The 20,475-nt window shown below is 47.6% G+C and overlaps 2 protein-coding genes across 2 annotated transcripts; one reads left to right on the top strand and one right to left on the bottom strand.

The window, feature by feature from the left end:
• Nucleotides 1–731: 731 nt before the first annotated feature.
• LOC136510693 (uncharacterized) lies at nucleotides 732–3,390 on the top strand. The gene is made up of 5 exons (XM_066505061.1): nucleotides 732–1,293; nucleotides 1,411–2,477; nucleotides 2,573–2,636; nucleotides 2,745–2,863; nucleotides 2,950–3,390. Exons 1-5 carry the CDS (start codon nucleotides 732–734, stop codon nucleotides 3,388–3,390), a joined length of 2,253 nt encoding a protein of 750 aa, XP_066361158.1.
• Nucleotides 3,391–13,158: 9,768 nt separating this feature from the next.
• Nucleotides 13,159–13,728, bottom strand: LOC136510692 (uncharacterized). The gene has a single exon (XM_066505060.1). It carries the CDS (start codon nucleotides 13,726–13,728, stop codon nucleotides 13,159–13,161), a length of 570 nt encoding a protein of 189 aa, XP_066361157.1.
• Nucleotides 13,729–20,475: the final 6,747 nt, after the last annotated feature.

The raw sequence follows: 20,475 nt of genomic DNA, 5'->3' as shown, positions 1-20,475 counted from the left end.
GCGCTCATTTAATCACGTGGCAGAGATTAATTGCACGTAATCGGTCAAAAACACGTCTAGGCGGTGGAAAACGCGATTCTTGCGAGTGGGGAAGCGTCCAGCACTCCAGTTCCACCTCCGCCTACCTACCGAGCGGGAAAACGCGTTGCTCGCGAGCGGGAGGGTGCGGGAAACACCAGGCGGGCCCGATGCGGGATGGCGGGAGCACAAATCGGCCGCAGAAACGAAGTCAGGATTTGTCGCACTCTAGTTCCGCCTCCACCTACCTCCTGCTGCCTGCCTCCCTCCTCCCACCTGGTCCCTCCTTACCATCGTTGGTAGGGCCATAGGGGGTCGTTGCTAGGGCTCCCCTTCTCCTTCGTAGGCGCAGAGGCCACAGGCGCAAGGGCCATCGGCAATAGAGGCCGGTCCAGGCACAGTCCCTCGACTACAATAGAGGGCAGGCCACTAGCGTAGGACAGGAGTCAACAACAGTAACACAGAGGCCGGTGTAGCCCCTCACTCGTTCTCTCTAGGTGCTCCCTCGGTCTCACCCAAATCCCCATCTTCCCATGCTCTGTTCTTTTGATTTCTGTATGTCAATCACTGAAATTGATCTGTTAGTCTTGGTCCTTATTATGCTACTCTTGTTCCTGTTAAGATTGAATGTGTACTGCTCCTTAGTCCTTGATGTGTTGATCTGTTACTCTTGGTCCTTATTATTCTACTCTTGTTCTTGGATTGGGATTAGGATGTCAGCTTCCGAAGCAGCAGTTGCTGCTGGTGCTGTAGCAGCGGCTCCAAAAGCTGCCGATATTGCCAACCACCTAAAGAGGAAATCATCTGATATAGGTTGGGAGTGGGGGCATCTCTGTGATCCCAATGACAAGAACAAAGTCAAGTGTCTTCTTTGTGGCCATGAGAGTGCAGGAATTAATCGCCTTAAGCAACATCTTGCTCATAGGGGCACTTCTATTGCAAAGTGCCAAAAAGTTCCTGATGATGTTAAGCAAAAGTGCATTCAGAATCTTGATGAAATAGCAAATAAGAAGAAAGGGAAGCAACAACATGATAAAGAGCTTAGGGAGAATGTGCAACTTGCAACAGGTGAAGAGGAAGTGACAGAAGTTGAGTCACTTGCTGGAAGCTCAAGTACACCTCACAAGCTAGGACCCATGGACAGATTTACTCGTCCCATTGATCCCAAGTTAAGCAGTGCTGAACCTAAGAGGCAACAGAACATAAATGAAGCACTTTGGAAAGAAAGAACTCACCAAGTGCAGCAATATGTTGCTAAATGGGTATATACACATGGTATGTTCTGTACTTAAGTAATTTACCATTCCTTATTGCTGCAGCCTTCATATTTATTCGAATCCATGCATTATTAGCTGCTGCAATTATAATTTTCTGCACCATTCTATTCTGCAGCTATTCCATTTAATGCTTGTGATAATGATGAGTTCAAAGAAATGGTTGAAGCTATTGGTCAATTTGGTCCTGGTTTCCAACCTCCAACTCAGCATGATTATCGGGGTAGATTGTTGGATGAGGAGTATGCAAGAACGAAGAGCTTGCTACAAGACCGTGAAGATGAGAAGGTTAAGAATGGCTGCTCCATCATGACTGATGCATGGATAGATATGAAGAGAAGAAGTATTATGAACCTATGCACAAATACTAGTGAGGGCACAACATTTATCAAGTCTATGGAGATGTCAGATGTGTCACACACTAGTGAAGTTATCTATGAGCTCATTGACAAGGCAATTGAGAATGTAGGTGCTGAAAATGTAGTGCAAGTTGTGATAGATAATGCCTCTAACAACATGGGAGCAAAGGCATTGCTGCACCTCAAGAGGCCAAACATATTTTGGACTTCTTGTGCAACTCATACCATCAATCTAATGCTGCAAGGTATTGGCAACCTTGCAAAATTCAAGAAGACAATTGATCTAGCAAAATCATTCACTATCTTTGTCTATGGTCACCACTGGACCCTGGCATGTTTGAGGTCCTTCACCTTGAAGAGAGAAATCATAAGGCCAGGGGCAACCAGATTTGCTACAGCCTATCTTACACTGCAAAGTATGATGGAAAAGAAGGATTGTCTAAGGAAGATGGTGGTTGACTCAAAGTGGTATGACTTACCTAAAGCGAAGACCAAAAAGGGCAAGGATGCTACAGCCACAGTGTTGAACATACAATTTTGGAGAAATGTGGCCCTTTGTTTGAAGGTCTTTGAGCCCTTGGTGAAAGTTCTACGTTTGGTTGATGGGGATGTGAAGCCATCTATGGGTTTTGTGTATGGAGAACTTCTCAAGGCAAAGAAGGAGATCAAGGAGGCATTTGGAAATGTGGAAAGGAACTACAAAGAAATGATGGCTATTGTTGACAAGAAGATGAAAGATAGGCTTGATTCTCCATTACATGTGGCTACATATATGATGAATCCTTACTACAGTTACAGCAATCCAGCAATCTTCAATGATTCAACAGTAGTGGAAAAATTCATGGAGTGTGTGAGACCTTTTACTATACAGATGATGACAAGGGATATAGGGCTGTTAATGTGGACTTGGAATAATTCCAGAAGAGACTAGGAAACTTCTCAAAGAAGCTGGCAAGGAGCTACGAACGCTTCGAGTTCAACCCGGGTAAGCTTTTGCATCATTTCTGTCCAAATTTGTACTGCAATTAATTCTATACAAAATTTTCTGCAATCAAAACATCACATGTTTGAGACATTTGATTCCATTTTTTAGCATCTTGGTGGAGGCTTTATGGAGGTGGAGCACCAGATTTGCAATATATGGCTATTAGAATCCTCTCACTGACTTCTAGCTCATCTGGATGTGAAAGGAATTGGAGCATATTTGAACAGGTTAGTTTGTAGTCTCCACTAGTTGCTCTCTATTCCCAATTTAATGTACATGTGCTGATGTTGGAATTGTATTTTATAATGTACAGCATCATACAAAGAGAAGGAATAGGCTGACAACAGAGCGCCTCAACTCTCTGGTATTCATCCAATTCAATAATAAATTGATGTCCAAGAAGGAGAAGATTAAAAGAAAGAGTAACTATGAAGTGCTCCTAAGTAGTGATGCTTCTGAAGCTCAAGGATTTTTCTATGAGGGAGGGGATGATCATGCATTGGTTGTCTTCAGGGATGAGGAAGATGAGCTAGAACAAATGCCAGAGACAGGGATACCATGGAGTGTCCTTGGAGATGCAATGGGAACTAATGAACAGCTTCAACCTCGAAGGAGTGCAAGAGTGGCTAGAGAGGTGGATGAAGAAGAGTGGGAATCTGATCCTAAAGATCTTGACTATCAAGATGATGACATTGCCTATGAGGATGATGAGGATGAAGAAGCAATTCTAAATTGCAATGCATTTGCGGAGTGAGGACTGAGGAGATTGCATGATGGCAGCAGCAGCAGCAGGCTGCCAAGTTATCTAAATATTAATATCTACTTATCTAGTTATCTTTAATTTGTGTGTGGACCATAAGACCATTATTGTGTGTTGTACTGTACTGTACTGCCTACTACTATCTTTAATTTGTGAGCTATGACTGTTGTGTGTATATTTATTTTCTTACGATATTTTTCCTTGTGCTGCTGTCTGCTGCCCTGTTGTTTGGAAGCTTGGATGTACATGGAGTCATGTACAATATTGACCAGAATTGATGCCTTGTGCTGCTGCCCTGTTCTTGTGCTGCTGCCCTGTTGTTTGCTAGATCAATTTTGCCTTGTGCTGCTACCCTCATAGATGAGTTTCTATTCTTTACCTATTATTTGAATTTTCTGTTTCCAGATTATTAAATTATCTCTCTTTGATTGTTAGCTATTGTTCAATGCAAGAAACCAAGGAGGAAAGGAACTCATGTCGAAAACAAGTGTGCAGCAAGAGGTATGATCACTGTTATTACTTCAAGTTGTGTTATTAGTACTGACTTTGCTCTCAGTATCACAAAAATTATAAAAAAAACTAAAATGTTTAATCACGTTTAATCTCGTTTAAACTTCCTAAACTCTAAACTTTAGGCTAGCGCACGCCCAACGCACAACGTTTTTCAAAACATTGTGTTGGAGAGACCAATTGATTCAGGAAATTTCTCATACGAGCATGGATTTGATGAGGTGTTTATGAAGTAGCTTCAATGCTCATTGATATAATCTTCCCTTTCAAGCTCCAAGGGTGATTCTTCATGGATGTCCAATATTTCCCTTGGATTGGTGACTCTTGGGTTGATCTTGACTAAGGCCTCCTCCAAACTTGGGTGAGTTATATTTATTAAGGAGATTAACTTAAGCTCACCGTTTGGATCTAAATCAAGTTTGGATTCTACCCATAAGGCTTTGATTTAAATCAAGTTTGGATCTAAATCAAGTTTGGATTCTTCCCAGTATCCTATATGGGAGTAAGGACACTTTCTAAGAGATCCCTTCTTGAGAGGATTTGATTTATATTCGCTCGAAGGTCTCTTATGAAGATGATAATTTAATGTTCTCCCAAAATCAGAACCAAAGAGGTCATCCTTAATTTCAACAAGGATTTCTAAAGGTGGAATTCCTTCTTCTCTTAGGGGATTTTGGGGTATTGGTGGTTCAGGATTGATAGCTAAATCTTGGGATTGAAGTGGTTGTGATTTGGCTATTAGAACTTCCTCTTCTTGATCGGGAGATGATTTCTTCTCTTTCTCAGGGAGTTCATTATGAATGCTAGTGCAGGGAGTCTTTCCACTAATTCTATCCAGCATAGCCCTTGCTTCACTAGTCGACAAATGAAGGAAAGCTCCTCTAGAGGTTGCATCAAGGGATTCCATGGAATCCTTGCTAAGACCCATGTAAAAATGTTGAAGAAGTACAGGGTCTTGAATGGCAAGGTCTGGGCAGTGATGATGAGATCATTAATACATTCTCATGATGTGGCAAGAGATTCTTCTTCTAGTTGTCTAAATTTTAGAATGTCTTTCTAAAGGCTAACCACTTTAGAGATTGGAAAGAAACATAAACAAAATTTAGAGCATAACATTTCCCAATCTTCATGCATGCTCCCTACGGTTTGACTGTACCAATGTTTAGCTCTTCCTGTCAAAGAGAATGAAAATAACATCTATCTTAAGGTCTTGTCAGACATGTCAACAATATGCAAGCATGCACAGGTCTGTTCAAACTCTTGTAGGTGTGAGTATGGGTTTTTGTTGCCTTCTCCCGAGAAGCATTTATCGCGTATCAATTTTATAAAACACGGGCACAGCTTATAGCCAGGTATTAGGATAGGCTCTAAAGATTTTGGTGGCTCTAGGCTTGCGCTTATGGGTTTAGCATATTGATAAATAGGAGTGGAATCCATGCTAAAAGAAAAAGTAAAATAAAACAAAGAAGAAAAGATAAAATGTTAAGCTAGACTCAAAGTTAATTCAGCAACCGTTTCCCCAGCAATGGCGCCAGAAAGCTTGTTGGTATATTTAACGCACACATATAAATCCGCAAGTGCACAGATACCACTGTAGCTTTCACCCGAAAGTATTCCAAGTATCATATCCATAGGGAAACATGTGAGACTAACTATGATTTAACTTAACTAGGGGTAGCAACAAGGTTAAGATAAATAGGAGCGTAGAGAGGAAAACTAAGATTCTCTGTTCTAACTTGGGTAAGCTATGTCTTCTACTATTCAACTAGGACATTACTAGATAAAGACACTAGTAGAGGATGCTTTCCTTTGTAACCGCGTCCTACTTGCGCCTACAGATGGGAGGTGGACTACAAAGGATCAACGAAGCTATATAGTATAGGCTATATAGAACTAATGTCACACACGCGATCTACCACCATCCAAAATGCAGGGTGCATCCACGATTAACCTAAGTCTAAGAACTACGCTTACACTTATGATCAATACTTTAACCTAGAGCATCTATAGATTAAAGCACTCAAAAGAGAGCCGTGATCCTGATGAACAATATAAACAATTACTTACTTGAATCAGAAGTTGATTACCAGGGAAATCTCAAAGGCAAGCTCAAGTAGAACTTGGATCCACCAAGGTACAAGACGTACAGAGAGCAACGACAGGCCGACATCTCCTCCAAACTCTTCCCTCACTCTTTATCTCACTATTATTTACAAGACTAGATCCTATGGAGGACTAATCTTCTCTTGATAGCTGGATCTGATCCTGATGATATGAATTAGGGTTTTAGAATGGCTCTAGAGAGGGTGGCAGGGGCTAGTATATATAGGGGATGGATCTAATCCTCATGATATGAATTAAGTATAAATGCATGTTATGTTGAAGGTTTATAATTGGTGTTAGTGACCGTGAACAACAGGTACGTAGTAGACAGCGTCGAGCAGTCCTGAAGTTACAAGTCGGTTAGATCTGAGAGATAATCAAAAAGTAATAACTGATTACAGGAATCTTGAGATCATACATATCCTAACAGATCTCGTAGTATCTTCAGGATATCTTCCAGATGTCTTGCGGGAGGCGCCGAGCAGAGTCATGCCCCACAAGGCTTCTTCTTATGGGCTAGGCCACCCCTAGGGGCGCAGCCCATGTGGCCTGTCATGGGTATCCGGGGTTGTACACCCCACAGCTAGTTCCCAAGCACCTTGTACCCGTTGTGCAACGCCGTCTTGAGCTTGTCCGAGCAGGTGCGAATAACGCCGAGCAGTCAAGCTCATGGTCCAACCACCATGCTGAACTGTCGAGCAGCGTGAACCGTCACCGAGCAGTGTGAACCATTGCCGAGCAGCGTGACCTATCACCGAGCAGCGTGACCTATCATCGAGCAGCGTGACCTGTCGCCGAGCAGTGTGACCCAAGTATGGCTTGCCATAAGGGTGTAAGGAGCTCAAGTTCAGAATCGAAAATTTCTCTGCAGTGGACCAAGTGTGCCCACTTAGAGTCTGAACAAAGTTGTAGGAGTCAATCTTCTTCTTAGGCATGTAGTCTTCGAGAGAAAAAATCCCGCACACTCACCATGAGGTGAAGTGTGCCCACTTAGTCCCCGAGCCTAATAGTAGATGATGTAGTCATGTGGTGCTAGGGTAAGAAACTAGAAGAATAGTAGAAAACCAACCGAGCAGGCAGCCAGTCCCCGGGCGTGGCCCAAAAAGAGACAAAGCACATTCACCGCAAGGTGAAGTGTGCCCACTTAATCCCTGAGCCTAACAGTAGGTGACGCAGTCACATGGTGCTAGGGTCAGAAACAGAAAAACAATCAAAGACCAATGGAGTAGGCCGCCAGTCCCCAAGCTACGGGCGGAGTCATCGGAGAAATCGAACCGTGGAGAAAAAACTGAAGTAACGGCTGTACAGTGTTGGTTACTGAGCCTCAATAAATGGTGAAGAAGTCAGCGATATTTTCGGTGAGTAGCAACTGATGGCAGCGATAATGGAGCAACATGGGCTGCGGTTGCACAGAAGCCCAGGTAACGACCCATATGCCGCATCGGAGAAATCGAAGCGGCACAGATCGCGGGAACGGTTCCCAAAAACCCCTTGAATGCGGAATGGTGGGGAAAATCCTATATAATAGTGCCACCGCAGACCTCGTTCCCACCTTTTCCACTTCATCTTCCTCCTCATCTCTTGCTTCGCCCAATCCGCAACCACATTTGCCTCTGCTGCCAAACCCTAACCAGATCTAAGAGATGGCGCCGAAGAGAGGAGCTACAAAATCGAAGAAGACAAGTCCCAAGAAGGCGAATGTCGTGGCCCAACGCGATGAAGAGTGGGTGCCATCATGAATAGGGGAAGCTGAGCTGAACCGATTGGTGGAAGTCGGCGTTCTCCCTGACCGTGCTACCATCGGATGGCGGCCAGCCCTCGGTGAGTCCTTTCCAACACCTCATACTGATGAAGCAGTGGTATTCGAGGACTATTTCTGGCGCGGGTTAGGGTTTCCTGGTCACCCATTTCTGAGGGATCTATTGGAGCTCTAGGGGGTTACTCTGTGCAATCTCCACCTCAATATCATTTTGCACATCTCAATCTTCATCCACTTTTGTGAGGTATACCTCGGAATACTACCCCATTTCAATCTTTTCCATCACCTTTTCTAGCTAAAGAAGAGAGGCAGCGCTGGTTCTAAGGTGGTCGGTGGGGTGTATCTCCAGCTGCGGGATGGAATGGCGAGTGAATACCTTACCATACCACTTAATACATCGCTAAAGGGGTGGAACACCAAATGGTTCTACATGAAACAAAGCCTCCCAGCGGTTCGCTGTAACACCGACCACATCCCAGAAAGCCAGAGGAGTTGGTCGGAGCTACCGAGTAAGGACGATATGGAGCAAGTGAATGAACTCCTCGGCTTGATAAAAGACGTGAAGACCAATGGTGGATTGGTGGCGGCAAGTTTCATAGTGCGCCGCATTCAGCCCTATAAATAGAGGGCGCACCCAGGCTTTGAATTCAAAGGGGAGACCGACGGGACCCGAGAGAGGCCAGAAATACTATCTAGGAACATCGTTGAAGAGCGAATGGCCGAGCTGTTCACCCCGCTTGCATCATTCAGATTATCAGGGTACACAAAGCCCTTCAACTACAAGAATCTGCCTCCACAGGTGAATATTCTGACTGTGTGTTGCCGAGAAGACATTTTTTATTTTGTCATTGCCAAGCAATAAACTTATCCTACTCATGTGAAGATCCATTTGTAGGATAGGGCGGTGTATTTCTCGGGCGTGCTGAGAAATGATTGGCCGCCGTCAGTGGATACACGATGACAAGTTCAACTTGAAGAAATCTCCATTGGCATCTCCTCGGAATCTGAAGGTATGGATACTGGTCGGACGAAGAGTCCTCCCCCGGTGTCGATAAAAATCTAGGGGAAGAGGCTGGCGGCAGATGAGCCAGCCCAGAAGAAGAGGAAAACAGCAGCTACTGCTCCCCGCAAACTAGGCGGCATCTTGCTTGACGATGATTAGACCAATCGACCACGAAGGACCGCGGTGTTCGATTGGTCTGACGATGATGAGAATCTAGCAAACCCTCCCCCGAGCATGAAAGAGCCTCCATGCAACCCATGCACGGAGGAACAACCTGGGGTAGGCAAAGAAGTCCGTGAAGCGCAGACAAGGAGAGTCACTGAGCAGCGAGCAGAGGGAATTTCTACGTAGCAGACGATGGAAGTCCTCGTGGGTCGAGCAATGGAAGTCCCCGAGCAATAAGCAGAAGCAGACCCAGAGCAGCAGGCAGAACCAAGACCGACTAAGGAAGAGACGAGAATTCCCCCGCCGAGCATAGGAGGGGACCCCGCGGCTGTGCCCAAAGGCTCAGGGCGGCATCGCCGATCAAGAAATTGAACCGTCAGACCAAACCATAAGTGTCCTTATGCTGAAGTTACTTTGCTATATTTTCTTTATTTCTATGGTGACTGAATAACTAATTTGATACAATGCAAGGCAAACAACAAATCTAGACCCGCCCGCTCAGAATGAGCTACAACCAAAAACTAGCCCTAGAGCAGGGGAGATGCCAGTAGACCCCATTCTAGAGTCCCCCGACTGCTCGAGAGCACACGGGGGAGCCAAACGCTGCCCCTGGTGGGCTTGGTGGCAGCGAACGACTGTCTACAATGGCAAATGAGTCAGCAACAGCACCATCAGCAACGGTGAAATCTGGAGCAAAAAAGCTTGCGGCGCCGAAGGAGTAGACGGCAGTCCTCGATGCTTCAGAGGGCACGGTCAGACCCGCTATCCGACCACTGAGCCCCTAGGTGGTGCCCCTAGCTGCAACGGAGGAGGACGAGGTGGAGGAGATCATGCGTGACGAGCCTCGACCCCAAGCAGTCCAGATCCTCCGAAAGCATGGTAATGAAATAGTGATTGTCGAAGAGGAGGACACCACCAAGGAGGTTAGGAGACTAGAGACTGCCCTTACTAGTGTGATGAAATAGATCAAGGTTAATACTGCATCTAGAAAGGTCCTGGTTATTTGTTGGAATTGGATAACGATACCATCATCATTCATTTGTAGGAAATATCTCGAGTTGCCGAGCAGCGCCGCCAGCTGATAAAGCGAATGGAGCCCCTTGCTGAGGAGAATGAAAAACTCAAAGAGGCCAGGAACCTCTCAGAGAAGAATATCCAAAGGGCCCAATGTGAACGAGACCTTGCGGAGTCGAGCACGTAGGACCTGGAATACTAGAAAAGCTAGCGACTGTGTACGAGCAAGTGCGGAGTCAGTCTGAGCAGCTGGCCGCTGTCTCCGACCAACTAAAAAGTGCTTCCAAGCAGCTAGAGAGGAAAACCGAACAGCTCAACAGTGTATCCAAACAGAAAGCAGGTACAGTACATCAACGAATGTACTTTTGTATTGCTGAACAGCCACATTATTGTTGACAACTGTTGTGCTTGTAGAGCAAGACGCTGAGCTCGGTCAGATGCACCAGGCCGTCGATCAACTTCGCCAGGAGAAGGCAAAGGAAGCAGAGTGGGTGGACAAACTTGCTGAGGAGCTAAAAGGTGAATTCCTCCTTATCAGAATTACTGTTGAAGTAGCTTCCTTGTATAATGGATCATTCTAATGCTTGCAGGCTATTGTCATAAAGCCAAAACATAGTTCGACATGCTGGTGCAGGTGGCCAAGGTCCAAAAGGAGAACTTCGACGCTGTAATCGCCACAATTATGCCGGTGCTTGACTGCGTCGACCTAGAACCGGCCGCTCAGCACGATGGCAGACAACAACGTTCCAACACCATAATCCAGAGGTGCAAGGCAGCATGGGAGAACTTTAAGACCTTCAACCGTGATGCCATTATGACCATCGCTACCCATGTCCTCACGGTTGTTCTATCCCATTACCCGACCATCAACCTTCAGTCGATAGCGGGTGGGTTCACCGAAGAACTGGACGGCGTAGGGACCCAGTAGCTGGAGGACGAAGTGAAAGACACAGCGAAGATGCTGGCCGGCGATATAGATCTGTTCGGTGAGACGGATGGTAACGGTGGAGCTCAGTAATTTGCTCATAGATTACCATCTGTAAAAGCTTGACAGTGTAATTAGAACGCGCGAAAGCGCAAGAAACAATTATTTATCGAATAAATGTTATAAGGTTCATGTATATGCAATATATGCAGTTTGCTTGTATTTTGGCGAGAAAATCTTCGCAGTTTCAATCCTGACGCGATTATGCGTAGTTCAAATAATGTCCGAATAGTTGGTCTGCTACTGATCCCTATGGCCTTGGCCAGCCCATAGTCCATAACATCGAGCGCAAAGCCTGTGCACATGTAGGAGTAACAGGCATGACCTAGGAACTGCAGCCGACCACCCATGACGCAGAGCGCGGAGCCCGTGGCACGTGTAGGGAGAGATCGGTGACTGGGTCTTCTCCATAAAAAATAGCGCGGAACGTGTGCTACTCGGATGTTGTTGTATGAACATGGAGATAAAGGCAGCATAAGCGGCGTTCGAGCAATGTATTCTATGTTGAACTCTCGGCCTTGGCTGACCCATAGTCCATAACGTCGAGCTCGGAGCCCGTAGACATGTAGGACAAACGGCTATGACCAAGGAACCACAGCCGACCACCCATAACGCAGAGCGTGGAGCCCGTAGCACGTGTAGGGAGAGATCGGAGACTGGGTCATCTCCGAAGAGAACAGAAAAGAAAGGATGTTGCTCTCCGATCGAGATAACGTGTTCGGCGATAATGTTTGGAGAAATTGTGTTCGGCGATTTTAGAGAAAACATGTTCGGCGATTTGGAGAAATCGTATTCGGCGATTTTGGAGAAAACATGTTTTGTGATTTGGAGAAATCATATTCGGTGATTTTAGAGAAATCATGTTCGGTGATTTGGAGAAATCATGTTCGGCGATTTTTGAGAAAACATGCTCGGCAATTTGGAGAAATTGTATTCGGCAATTTTGGAGAAAACATGTTCGGTGATTTGGAGAAATCGTATTCGGTGATTCTGGAGAAAACATGTTCGGTGATTTGGAGAAATCGTGCTCGGCGTTTTTGGAGAAAACATGTACGGCGATTTGGAGAAACGCGGTCGGTGCAGTTATGGCGATTACGTATTGGAGCTCATTATGAAGTAGCATGGAGCTCGATGACTATAAGTGGATGTTAAACCATAATAGAGACAAAACGAAGACAAGTTATGGAGACCAAAACTTTACTGAATATAAAATTGGAGAGAACATATCTGGAGTGTTTCAAGGATAGAAACGTATAAGGTGCTCGATGTGCCATAAATTGGGAACATCGATTCCGTCTAAGTCACATAGGCGATAAGACCCAGGTCGAGTTACCTCTTTGACAATGTAAGGCCCTTCCCAAGGGGAGGAGAGCTTGTGCAACCCTTTGGTTTTTTGTTTTCTGCGTAGAACGAGGTCACCGACGGTGAATGAACGACCTTTTATGTTGCGGTTGTAGTATCTCCATAAGCCTTCTAGGTATTTGGCTGTGCGGACGCAGGAGATCAAGCGCTCTTCCTCGGCCCTATCGACGTCCTCTGTCCGAACACCCATAGCTTGCTCTTCATCATAGTTTTCAACCCTAGGTGCTCGGAAGGAAACATCCGTTGGAAGTACGGCCTCCGAGTCCAAAACCAAAAAATATGGAGACACACTAGTGCTACGACTAGCTTGGGTGCGCAGTCCCCAGACCAAGCTGGTAGTTCCTTGAGCCATCTGCCCAGATGCCTTTCTTCTTTTTGATATAGCCTCTTTTTAAGGGCGTCAAGGATCATGTTGTTAGCCTGTTCGACCTGGCCATAGGCTCTAGGATGGGCAATGGAGACATATTTAACGGAGATGCACCGGTCTTTGCAGAAGTCCCAAAAGTGATGACCAGTAAACATAGTTTTGAGGTCGGTGATGATGCTGTTCGAGATACCGAATCTGTGTATGATTTCTTCAAAGAGTTCGACTACTTTCTTCGTGGTAGACGAGACGAGCGGTTTGTACTCGATCCACTTGGAGAACTTGTCGATGGCGACGTATACATACCAAAAACTGCCTGGCACTGGCTTGAAAGGCCCGATCATGTCCAGTCCCCAGCATGCGAAAGGCTAGGAAGCTAGGATGGTCTGCAGTTCCTGAGCCGGTACCTATATTTGCTTGGTGAAAAATTGACATCCTTCGCAGCGCCGGACGAGATCTTTGGCATCAGAGATGGCCATGGACCAATAAAAACCAGCTCAAAAAGCCTTGCCGACCAGTGTTCTTGATGCCGCGTGGTTACCGCAGGAACCAGAGTGAATTTTGAGAAGTAGCTTTACGCCCTCCTCTTGGGTGATGCATTTCTGCAGTATCCCTTCCTTGGCACTTTTCCTCATCAAGCTACCGTCCACCAGCACGTAAAGCTTGCTTCGATGAACTAAGCGTTCAATTTCAGTCTTGTCGGCAGGTACCTCAGCGCTGATGAGGTACTTGATGAATTGCTTCCTCCAATCGGCGACTGGCGAAGGTACCACAAGTACCAACTGCTCGGCAGGGGGAACCTCTTCGACTTCCTTATCTTCTTTGATGGATGGCGTCGGGAGATCTTGAACAAAGACCCCCGGTGGGATCATGGCGCGAGAAGAGCCCAGCTTGGATAAATGATCGGCGAGTTGATTTTGGTCATGTACCACATGGTGATACTTGATGCCATAGAATTTTCCTTCGAGCATCCTAATTTCGGCGTAGTAAGAATCCATCTTCTCACTAGAACAGGACCAGTCCTTGTTGAGCTGGTTGATAACTAGCACGGAGTCCCCGTACACCATGAGGCGTTTGACGCCGAGCTCGACGGCTATACGGAGACCATGGAGACACGCTTCGTATTCCGTGGCGTTGTTGGAGGCCAGAAAGTGTATCCGGAGAACGTAACGTAGCTAATCCTTGGTCAGTGTAATGAACAAAATGCCCGCACCAGCACCATTGATGTTAAGGGCACCATCGAAGTACATCACCCAGTGCTCGGGGCAAGTAGCGGTGATGGGCTCTTGGATCTCGGTCCATTCAGCAATGAAGTCAGCAAGCGCCTATGACTTGATGGTAGGTCAGCTTCTGAATTCGATGGAGTAGGTGCCAAGCTCAACAGCCCACTTAATGATATGGCCATTAGCCTCTTTGTTGCGGAGAATGTCCCCCAGAGGGAACTCAGTGACCACGGCGATCTTGTAGTATTCAAAGTAGTGTCGGAGTTTGCGCGACGTAATAAGAATGGCGTATAACAGCTTTTGTACCTAAGGATATCAAGTTTTGGGCTCATTAAGTACCTCGTTGATGAAGTAAACTGGATGTTGTACTTTATAGGTGTGCCCGGCCTCCTCGCTTTCGACGACAATAGCTGCGCTCACGACGCGAGAAGTGGCGGCGATGTATATTAGCAGAGTCTTATTTGGACGTGGCACCATCATGATCGGAGGCTTTGTTAAGAACACCTTGAGCTGCTCAAAAGCTGAGTCTGCTTCTTCCGACCAGGAGAACCGCTCGGAGGCCTTGAGGAGTTTGAAGAAAGGTAGCCCTTTTTTGCCGAGGCATGATATGAAGCGACTTAGAGCAGCCATACAACCCATAAGCTTCTGTATATCCTTGACGCATGTTGGCCGTTTCATATTGGTGATGGCGGAGACCTTGTTAGGCGAGCGCTAGCTCTAGGATCTCCATGTCATCGGTGGGCGTCGTCTTGGCTTCGGTGACCACGCTAGCCATCTGGATGGAGAGGTCGGTGGCTTCGGCGAGAGCGAGACTCTCTGTCTCACAGGTGTAGGCAATGGAGAGGTTGGCTCGCAGAGCCAGGACTCCTGCAGGCGAAGGCATCTTCATCACCAGATATGCATAGTGGGGTACGGCCATGAACTTGGCTAGATCTGGCCGGCCAAGTATGACGTGGTAGGCGGTGTCGAAGTCGGCGACCTAGAAGTTGATATGCTCGATGCAGTAGTTGCTTGCCGTGTCGAACTATACTGGTAGGGTGATCTCTCCAAGTGGTCTAGAAGCCCTTCTAGGTACCACACCCCAGAAGGAGGAGTCTAAGGGTGTGAGATCTGTTATCACGAGGCCCAACTCCCTTAGGGCCCCGGCGAAGAGTAGGTTCAAAGCACTGCCACCATCAATGAGGACTTTTCTAAATAGCACCTTCTGGACGGTTGCGTTGAGGACGAGGGGGAAATGCCCTGTGTAGGGTATGTCCACCCACTGGTCGGCCCTGCTAAAGGTGATGGGGACCTCAGACCATGGGCGATAGCTGGGGTCAGCGGTGGTTTCCTCTGAAGTGATGGCGAGCACTTGTCGAGCGGCAAGCTTCCGTTCTCTTCTACTCTTAGTGGAGGCGAGGCCCCCGAAAATGGTGGTGACCACCTTATCGTGGTCCTAAAAGGCATTGTTGTTGCCCCCAGGTGGTCGGCGACCTCCGACCCCATCGTTGGCGCCGTCATCGAGCCTCTTGTCCTAGAACTCCTTAGCCAGGCCCATGCAGTCCTTCATCTTGTGTTTGGCGTTCTTGTGAAGAGGGCACGGGCCATCGGGGATCTTTTGGTACTGTTCGTCATAGTTGCGCTTGGCACGAGGTTGACTGACGGCGACGATGATGTGCTCTGGCCGGCGGCGGCGATTTTGGCTAGGCCTGTGTCCTCCTGTCCGATCATGGCCGCTGTCGTGATGGTAGCTGCGGTCGTCGGGGCGGCGGTTGTTGTGGCGCCGATCGTCAGGGTGATCATCGTAGCGGTGAGACGGACGATGAGTGCCTACATCCTCGTTGAAGCGTACCTCAGCTTCCTCGGTGTCGGCATACTGGTTGGCAGTAGTTATTATTTCGTCGATACCGGTGGGCGGCTTGCGGTTGAATTTGGAGCGAAGCTCGCGATGGTGGAGTCCTCGGATAAAGGCGGTGATGACTTTAGCTTCTGTGATGTTGGGAATAGAGTTCCTCATCTCGGAGAAACACCGAATGTAGCTGCGGAGGAGCTCGGATGGCTTCTGGTTGATGCGGCTGAGATCATGCTTCGTGCCGGGTTGAGTACATGTGGCCATATAATTGTTGGTGACGACTTTCTTCATCTCTTCCCATGATTCGATGGAGTTCGGCGCAAGGTTGGTAAACCAACTCATGGCGGGTGGCGTGAGCATGACGGGAAGATAATTCGCCATGATGTTGGTGTCTCCTCCGGTGGCGCGGACAGTAGTGGCGTAAGCCTGCAGCCACTGAGTTAGGTTCATTCTTCCTTCGTAGGGCTCAACCCTGGTGATCTTAAAACCACGGGGCCACCAAAGCATTCGAAGTGCCCTTATGAAAGCTGGAGGCCCCTCAGGGTTGTCGACACCGTTGTCTGCGGCGTTGTGGTCGGGGATAGGCTCGAGGGCTGAGTCTGGGTTGCCGTACTCCTTTTCGTACTCCTAGCGGCGACGCACTTTGTCTTCATGGTGACCGAAGCGGCGTTGCTCGATATGCCGTCGCGCATCCCAGAGGTTGCTGAGATGCACTCGAGCGTCCTGTTCGACCTCCTGGTCATGTTGGCGATGGTGTTCGGCGCGATGTCCCCCGGCTCCCCCTAGGAAGGTAGTGACTGGTCAACGAAATGGTTTTGACTGGGGCGGCAATTGGATCTCGGCGTAGCTGATCGGTGAATCGTGCTCGTGGAGCATGAAGGTCTCTGATCCTCGTGAATCTCATTAACCTGACAGTGAGCCGCTTTAAGCATGGCGGCGATCTTGGTGAGCTCGGGTGTTTGAGGGAAACGAGCGAGCTCATTGGCGGCTACTGTCAAATTGGCGCTTGGAGTCTTGAAGACGTCGTGGCCATCAACGTGGAGGAATTCTTCGTCGAGGTCATGGTGGAGCAGGAGCGGTCTTCCTTGAGAATCGAGCCGATTATTTCGAGCAGCCTCGACCCTCGCGATGGTCGCCTCGTTCTCTCGCCGCTGCGCGCGGTTGACGTTTCGGTTCTCTCGAGCAATGCGCTCCTCCTCGGTTTCGTCATTCCAAGGAGGGCTGTCGATGCTGACATTGAAGATCATCCCCCTAGAAGGGTGGAAGGAGAAATTGCTCGGAGAAGGTTTCGGCGAGGGTCTCCGTAGAGCCCTGAGACTCAAAGCCCGGAGTTTCTTCCGGGATGGTCTGGGGGGCGCCCTGGGTCTTCGGCCTAAGTGTAGCGTGTTGACGGCTGGCGGAAGCTGGATGGCGACCTAGTCGGCGAGTAGACGGGCGCAGTCCACCTGGTCGGCGAGTTTTCCCCTTAGGGCATGTTGGTAAGCGGCGGCGGCGTTGGTGAATCCAAAGGGTAGGGCCGTAACCCTTGCAGTTTCCCAGGTAGTCTCTGATAGATCTGGATCGGAGGGTGGTCAGCGCTGAACCAGAGTGTCTAGGGCTGATTCGGCGATGGAGAGACAGTCGGCGAGCTTCAGTTCGACCCGATCGATGGACTCGATTAGATCGTCATTGTTGATCTGCCTCTTCTGGTAGCGAGGAAGCGGGCGGCGAGTCGTTGCTGAAAGAGACCTCGGAATCGGCTCTGAGATTGGATCTGCAGTTGCAGGTGCGGGGGTGGTCGGCGTAGAACCGATCTGCCCCAGCTCGAGGAGCTCTCCGACTCCGTCAGCGTTGATGACCCACGAGATGGATCCAACCGTGAAGATCTGGTCGGGCTGCGGAAGGAACGAAGAGCCTACGGAAAAAGCCATCTTGTTCGACAAGGAAACAGCATGCACACCCCTACCTGGCGCGCCAACTGTCGATAGAATATCGTCGGCAGTCCTCCAAGGGGTATCACACGAAGATAGATTGATCGACAGAGGAGCGTGAGATCAAGAACAAGAAGGCAACAGAGACACACGAGTTAGACAGGTTCAGTCCGTCGGTATGACGTAATACCCTACTTTTGTGGTCTGTTGGTTTGTATTAGCTATCGTATGATATGCCGTGATGTCCCTACCCGCCTTATATAGTCCGGGAGACAGGGTTACAAGTCGGTTAGATCTGAGAAATAACCGGAAAGTAATAACTGATTACAGGAATCTTGGGATTATACATATCCTAACAGATCTCGTAGTATCTTCAGGATATCTTTCCGATGTCTTGCGGGAGGCGCCGAGCAGAGTCGTGCCCCGCAAGGCTTCTTCTTGTGGGCTGGGCCACCCCTAGGGGCGCAGCCCATGTGACCTGCCGTGGATATCCGGGGTCGTACACCCCACAATGGGAAATAACTCAGGCTGACTTTATCGCCGGTAGACCAAACAGTCGTGTAGGGCCAGCGGCCATAACACGTATCCCATTCTGCTCGGCTTTTTAAACGACGAATAAAATATCACTGCCGCATCTATTGTTAACCTGTCGGTGGTAGAAGTTTCAACTGCCGGTTTCCTTCCTTACGAGACATCACTATCGGTCCAACCGATGGTGAAAGGATCACACCGTCGATTCTATCGCAGTGAAAGTTGCAACAATGGTATCGCAATCTGTACTAGTGTCAAACGGTTTGAAACCAAAGTTTTTAATTGGTTTTGACCGGTTTTGATTGAAATAGTATAGTGGACTGGGTTAGTGTCGTTGGAACAATCCTGTTGGTGGGCTGGATGAGTTTTTGAGGTTGAGCTCATAACAAATAGATTGGGGTGCGTTCAGATTGGTTTTCACGCCGTTATCAGGTTTAGCCGTATGTCAATATATATGTGCTTTGTATGACGATGGAGAGAGAGTAGTACAGTACTGTAGCATTTAGTCCGGCAGTCTTCTCCTCTCTCCATCCCTACTGGTCTAGTACTACTGGCCTCCTCGGGCCTCGGCTTCAGCTAACGTGCAAGCTCATGTAGCCTTTTTCTCTTTCAGACAGGTAAACCTGGTAATTTTTTGGTCCAAAATTAGTTTTCTTAATTGGTTTCTTATTTGGCCTGCATGGTTTGAGTGGCAATGGGCGGAAGAGTAATAGGCTGGTTTGTTTTGGCTAGTAGCTATAATGGACTGGTTAGGTTTGGAATCTGCTGATTTTTGTACCCGGAATGTTTGAGAATGACATCGTGGTTCTGCTAACAGATTTAGACTGAAAATGATTGCCAGGGTTACTGTATTTGTTTTTTAATAGGAAAACGGCCATAATGTGTAGCATGATGTCATGCTGACGTCGACAAGCTAGTAACGAAGCAGAGCTGAGCACGCTCAGCCGGCTGCTCGCTCCGCGCCGTGCAGCAGCGCGTGGCACCGCACATGTGGGAGGACGCACACGTACGTCCATGCTGAGCTCAGCCACGACCGGGACCTCGAGGTTGTCAGAGCTGCCGGCAGCGGCGTGATCGGCGGCGTATTGCCAGCGAAGGAGAGGCTCCAAGGCCTTGTTTATATGCCATTCAGTTTTTTCACTCTCTCTGTCACATCAATTTTTAGCCGCTTGCATGAAGTATTAAATGTAGGTAAAAAAATAACTAATTATATAGTTTAGTTGGAAATCACGAGATGAATCTTTTGAGCCTAGTTGGTCTACGATTGGACAATATTTACCAAATATGACGAAAGTATTACTATTCATCAGGTTCACTTTTTTTTCAAAGTGAACGAGACCCAAGGCCATGTTTAGTTGGCCACAAAGTTGGCGCAGCCTGAAATCCCGAGACACTGCAGCGCACTGTAGCATTTCGTTTGTATTTGGTAATAATTGTTCAATCGTTAACTAATTAGACTCAAAACGTTCGTCTCGCAAAGTACAATCAAACTGTGCAGTTAGTTTTTGATTTCGTCAACATTTAATACTCCATGCATGTACCATAAATTTAATGTAATGGAGAATCTTCTTTTTACATAGCGTCAAAGTTGAGAATTTGATGGAACTAAACATGGCCCCAATTCGAAGCTACGGAACATGATTGAGGTGTCAGAAAGGAGCACGGAGGTGTCTATGTGCTCACCTTTGTCGGGGAAGCAGCGATGGCAGTCGCTCACATGGATATACTCACCATGTTTGGTTTTGATAAATGGATTCAAACGGTCTGAAACCAAAGTTTTTAATTGGTCTTCGACTGGTTTTGATTCAAATAGTACAGTGGAGTAGGTTGGTGTGGTTGGAACAACCCAGTTGGTGGGCTGGATGAGTTTTTAAGGTTACGCTCATAACGAAGGGAGGTTTAAACAGAATGGTTTGCCTCCGTGGAGGCCATGATTGCTTGTGTGCCTATTTCGGCGCCTTCTCTGTTGCGCGATGGCTTTGCGGGATCTGCCTTGCCTAACATTCCTTTCCCAACCAGAACCAAACCAGAGCGCAACATTTGTGCGTGTGAGCTTATGTAATCGTTGTCCATGTTTTGAAGCCAGTTGCGTCTGCTGCTTCCGCATCCCCAGCAGCAGCAGCAGCAGGAGGAGGAGGGCTGTAAACCGGACCCTTCAGATTACATGGAACAGTAGCAAAGTATAGATGATAGTTACACAACACTAGTTACAGTTCAGTGAAAGCACTGAAGGATATCTCTTTACCTATTACGTCTGCTGAAAACACAAGATGATAACGAATAATCACTAGTGATTTTTATAGGAGTCAGAGGACACCT

Source organism: Miscanthus floridulus, chromosome 16, assembly GCF_019320115.1.
Source record: "Miscanthus floridulus cultivar M001 chromosome 16, ASM1932011v1, whole genome shotgun sequence".
Classification (NCBI taxonomy): domain Eukaryota; kingdom Viridiplantae; phylum Streptophyta; class Magnoliopsida; order Poales; family Poaceae; genus Miscanthus; species Miscanthus floridulus.
This window is presented reverse-complemented; position numbering and strand designations above follow the sequence as displayed.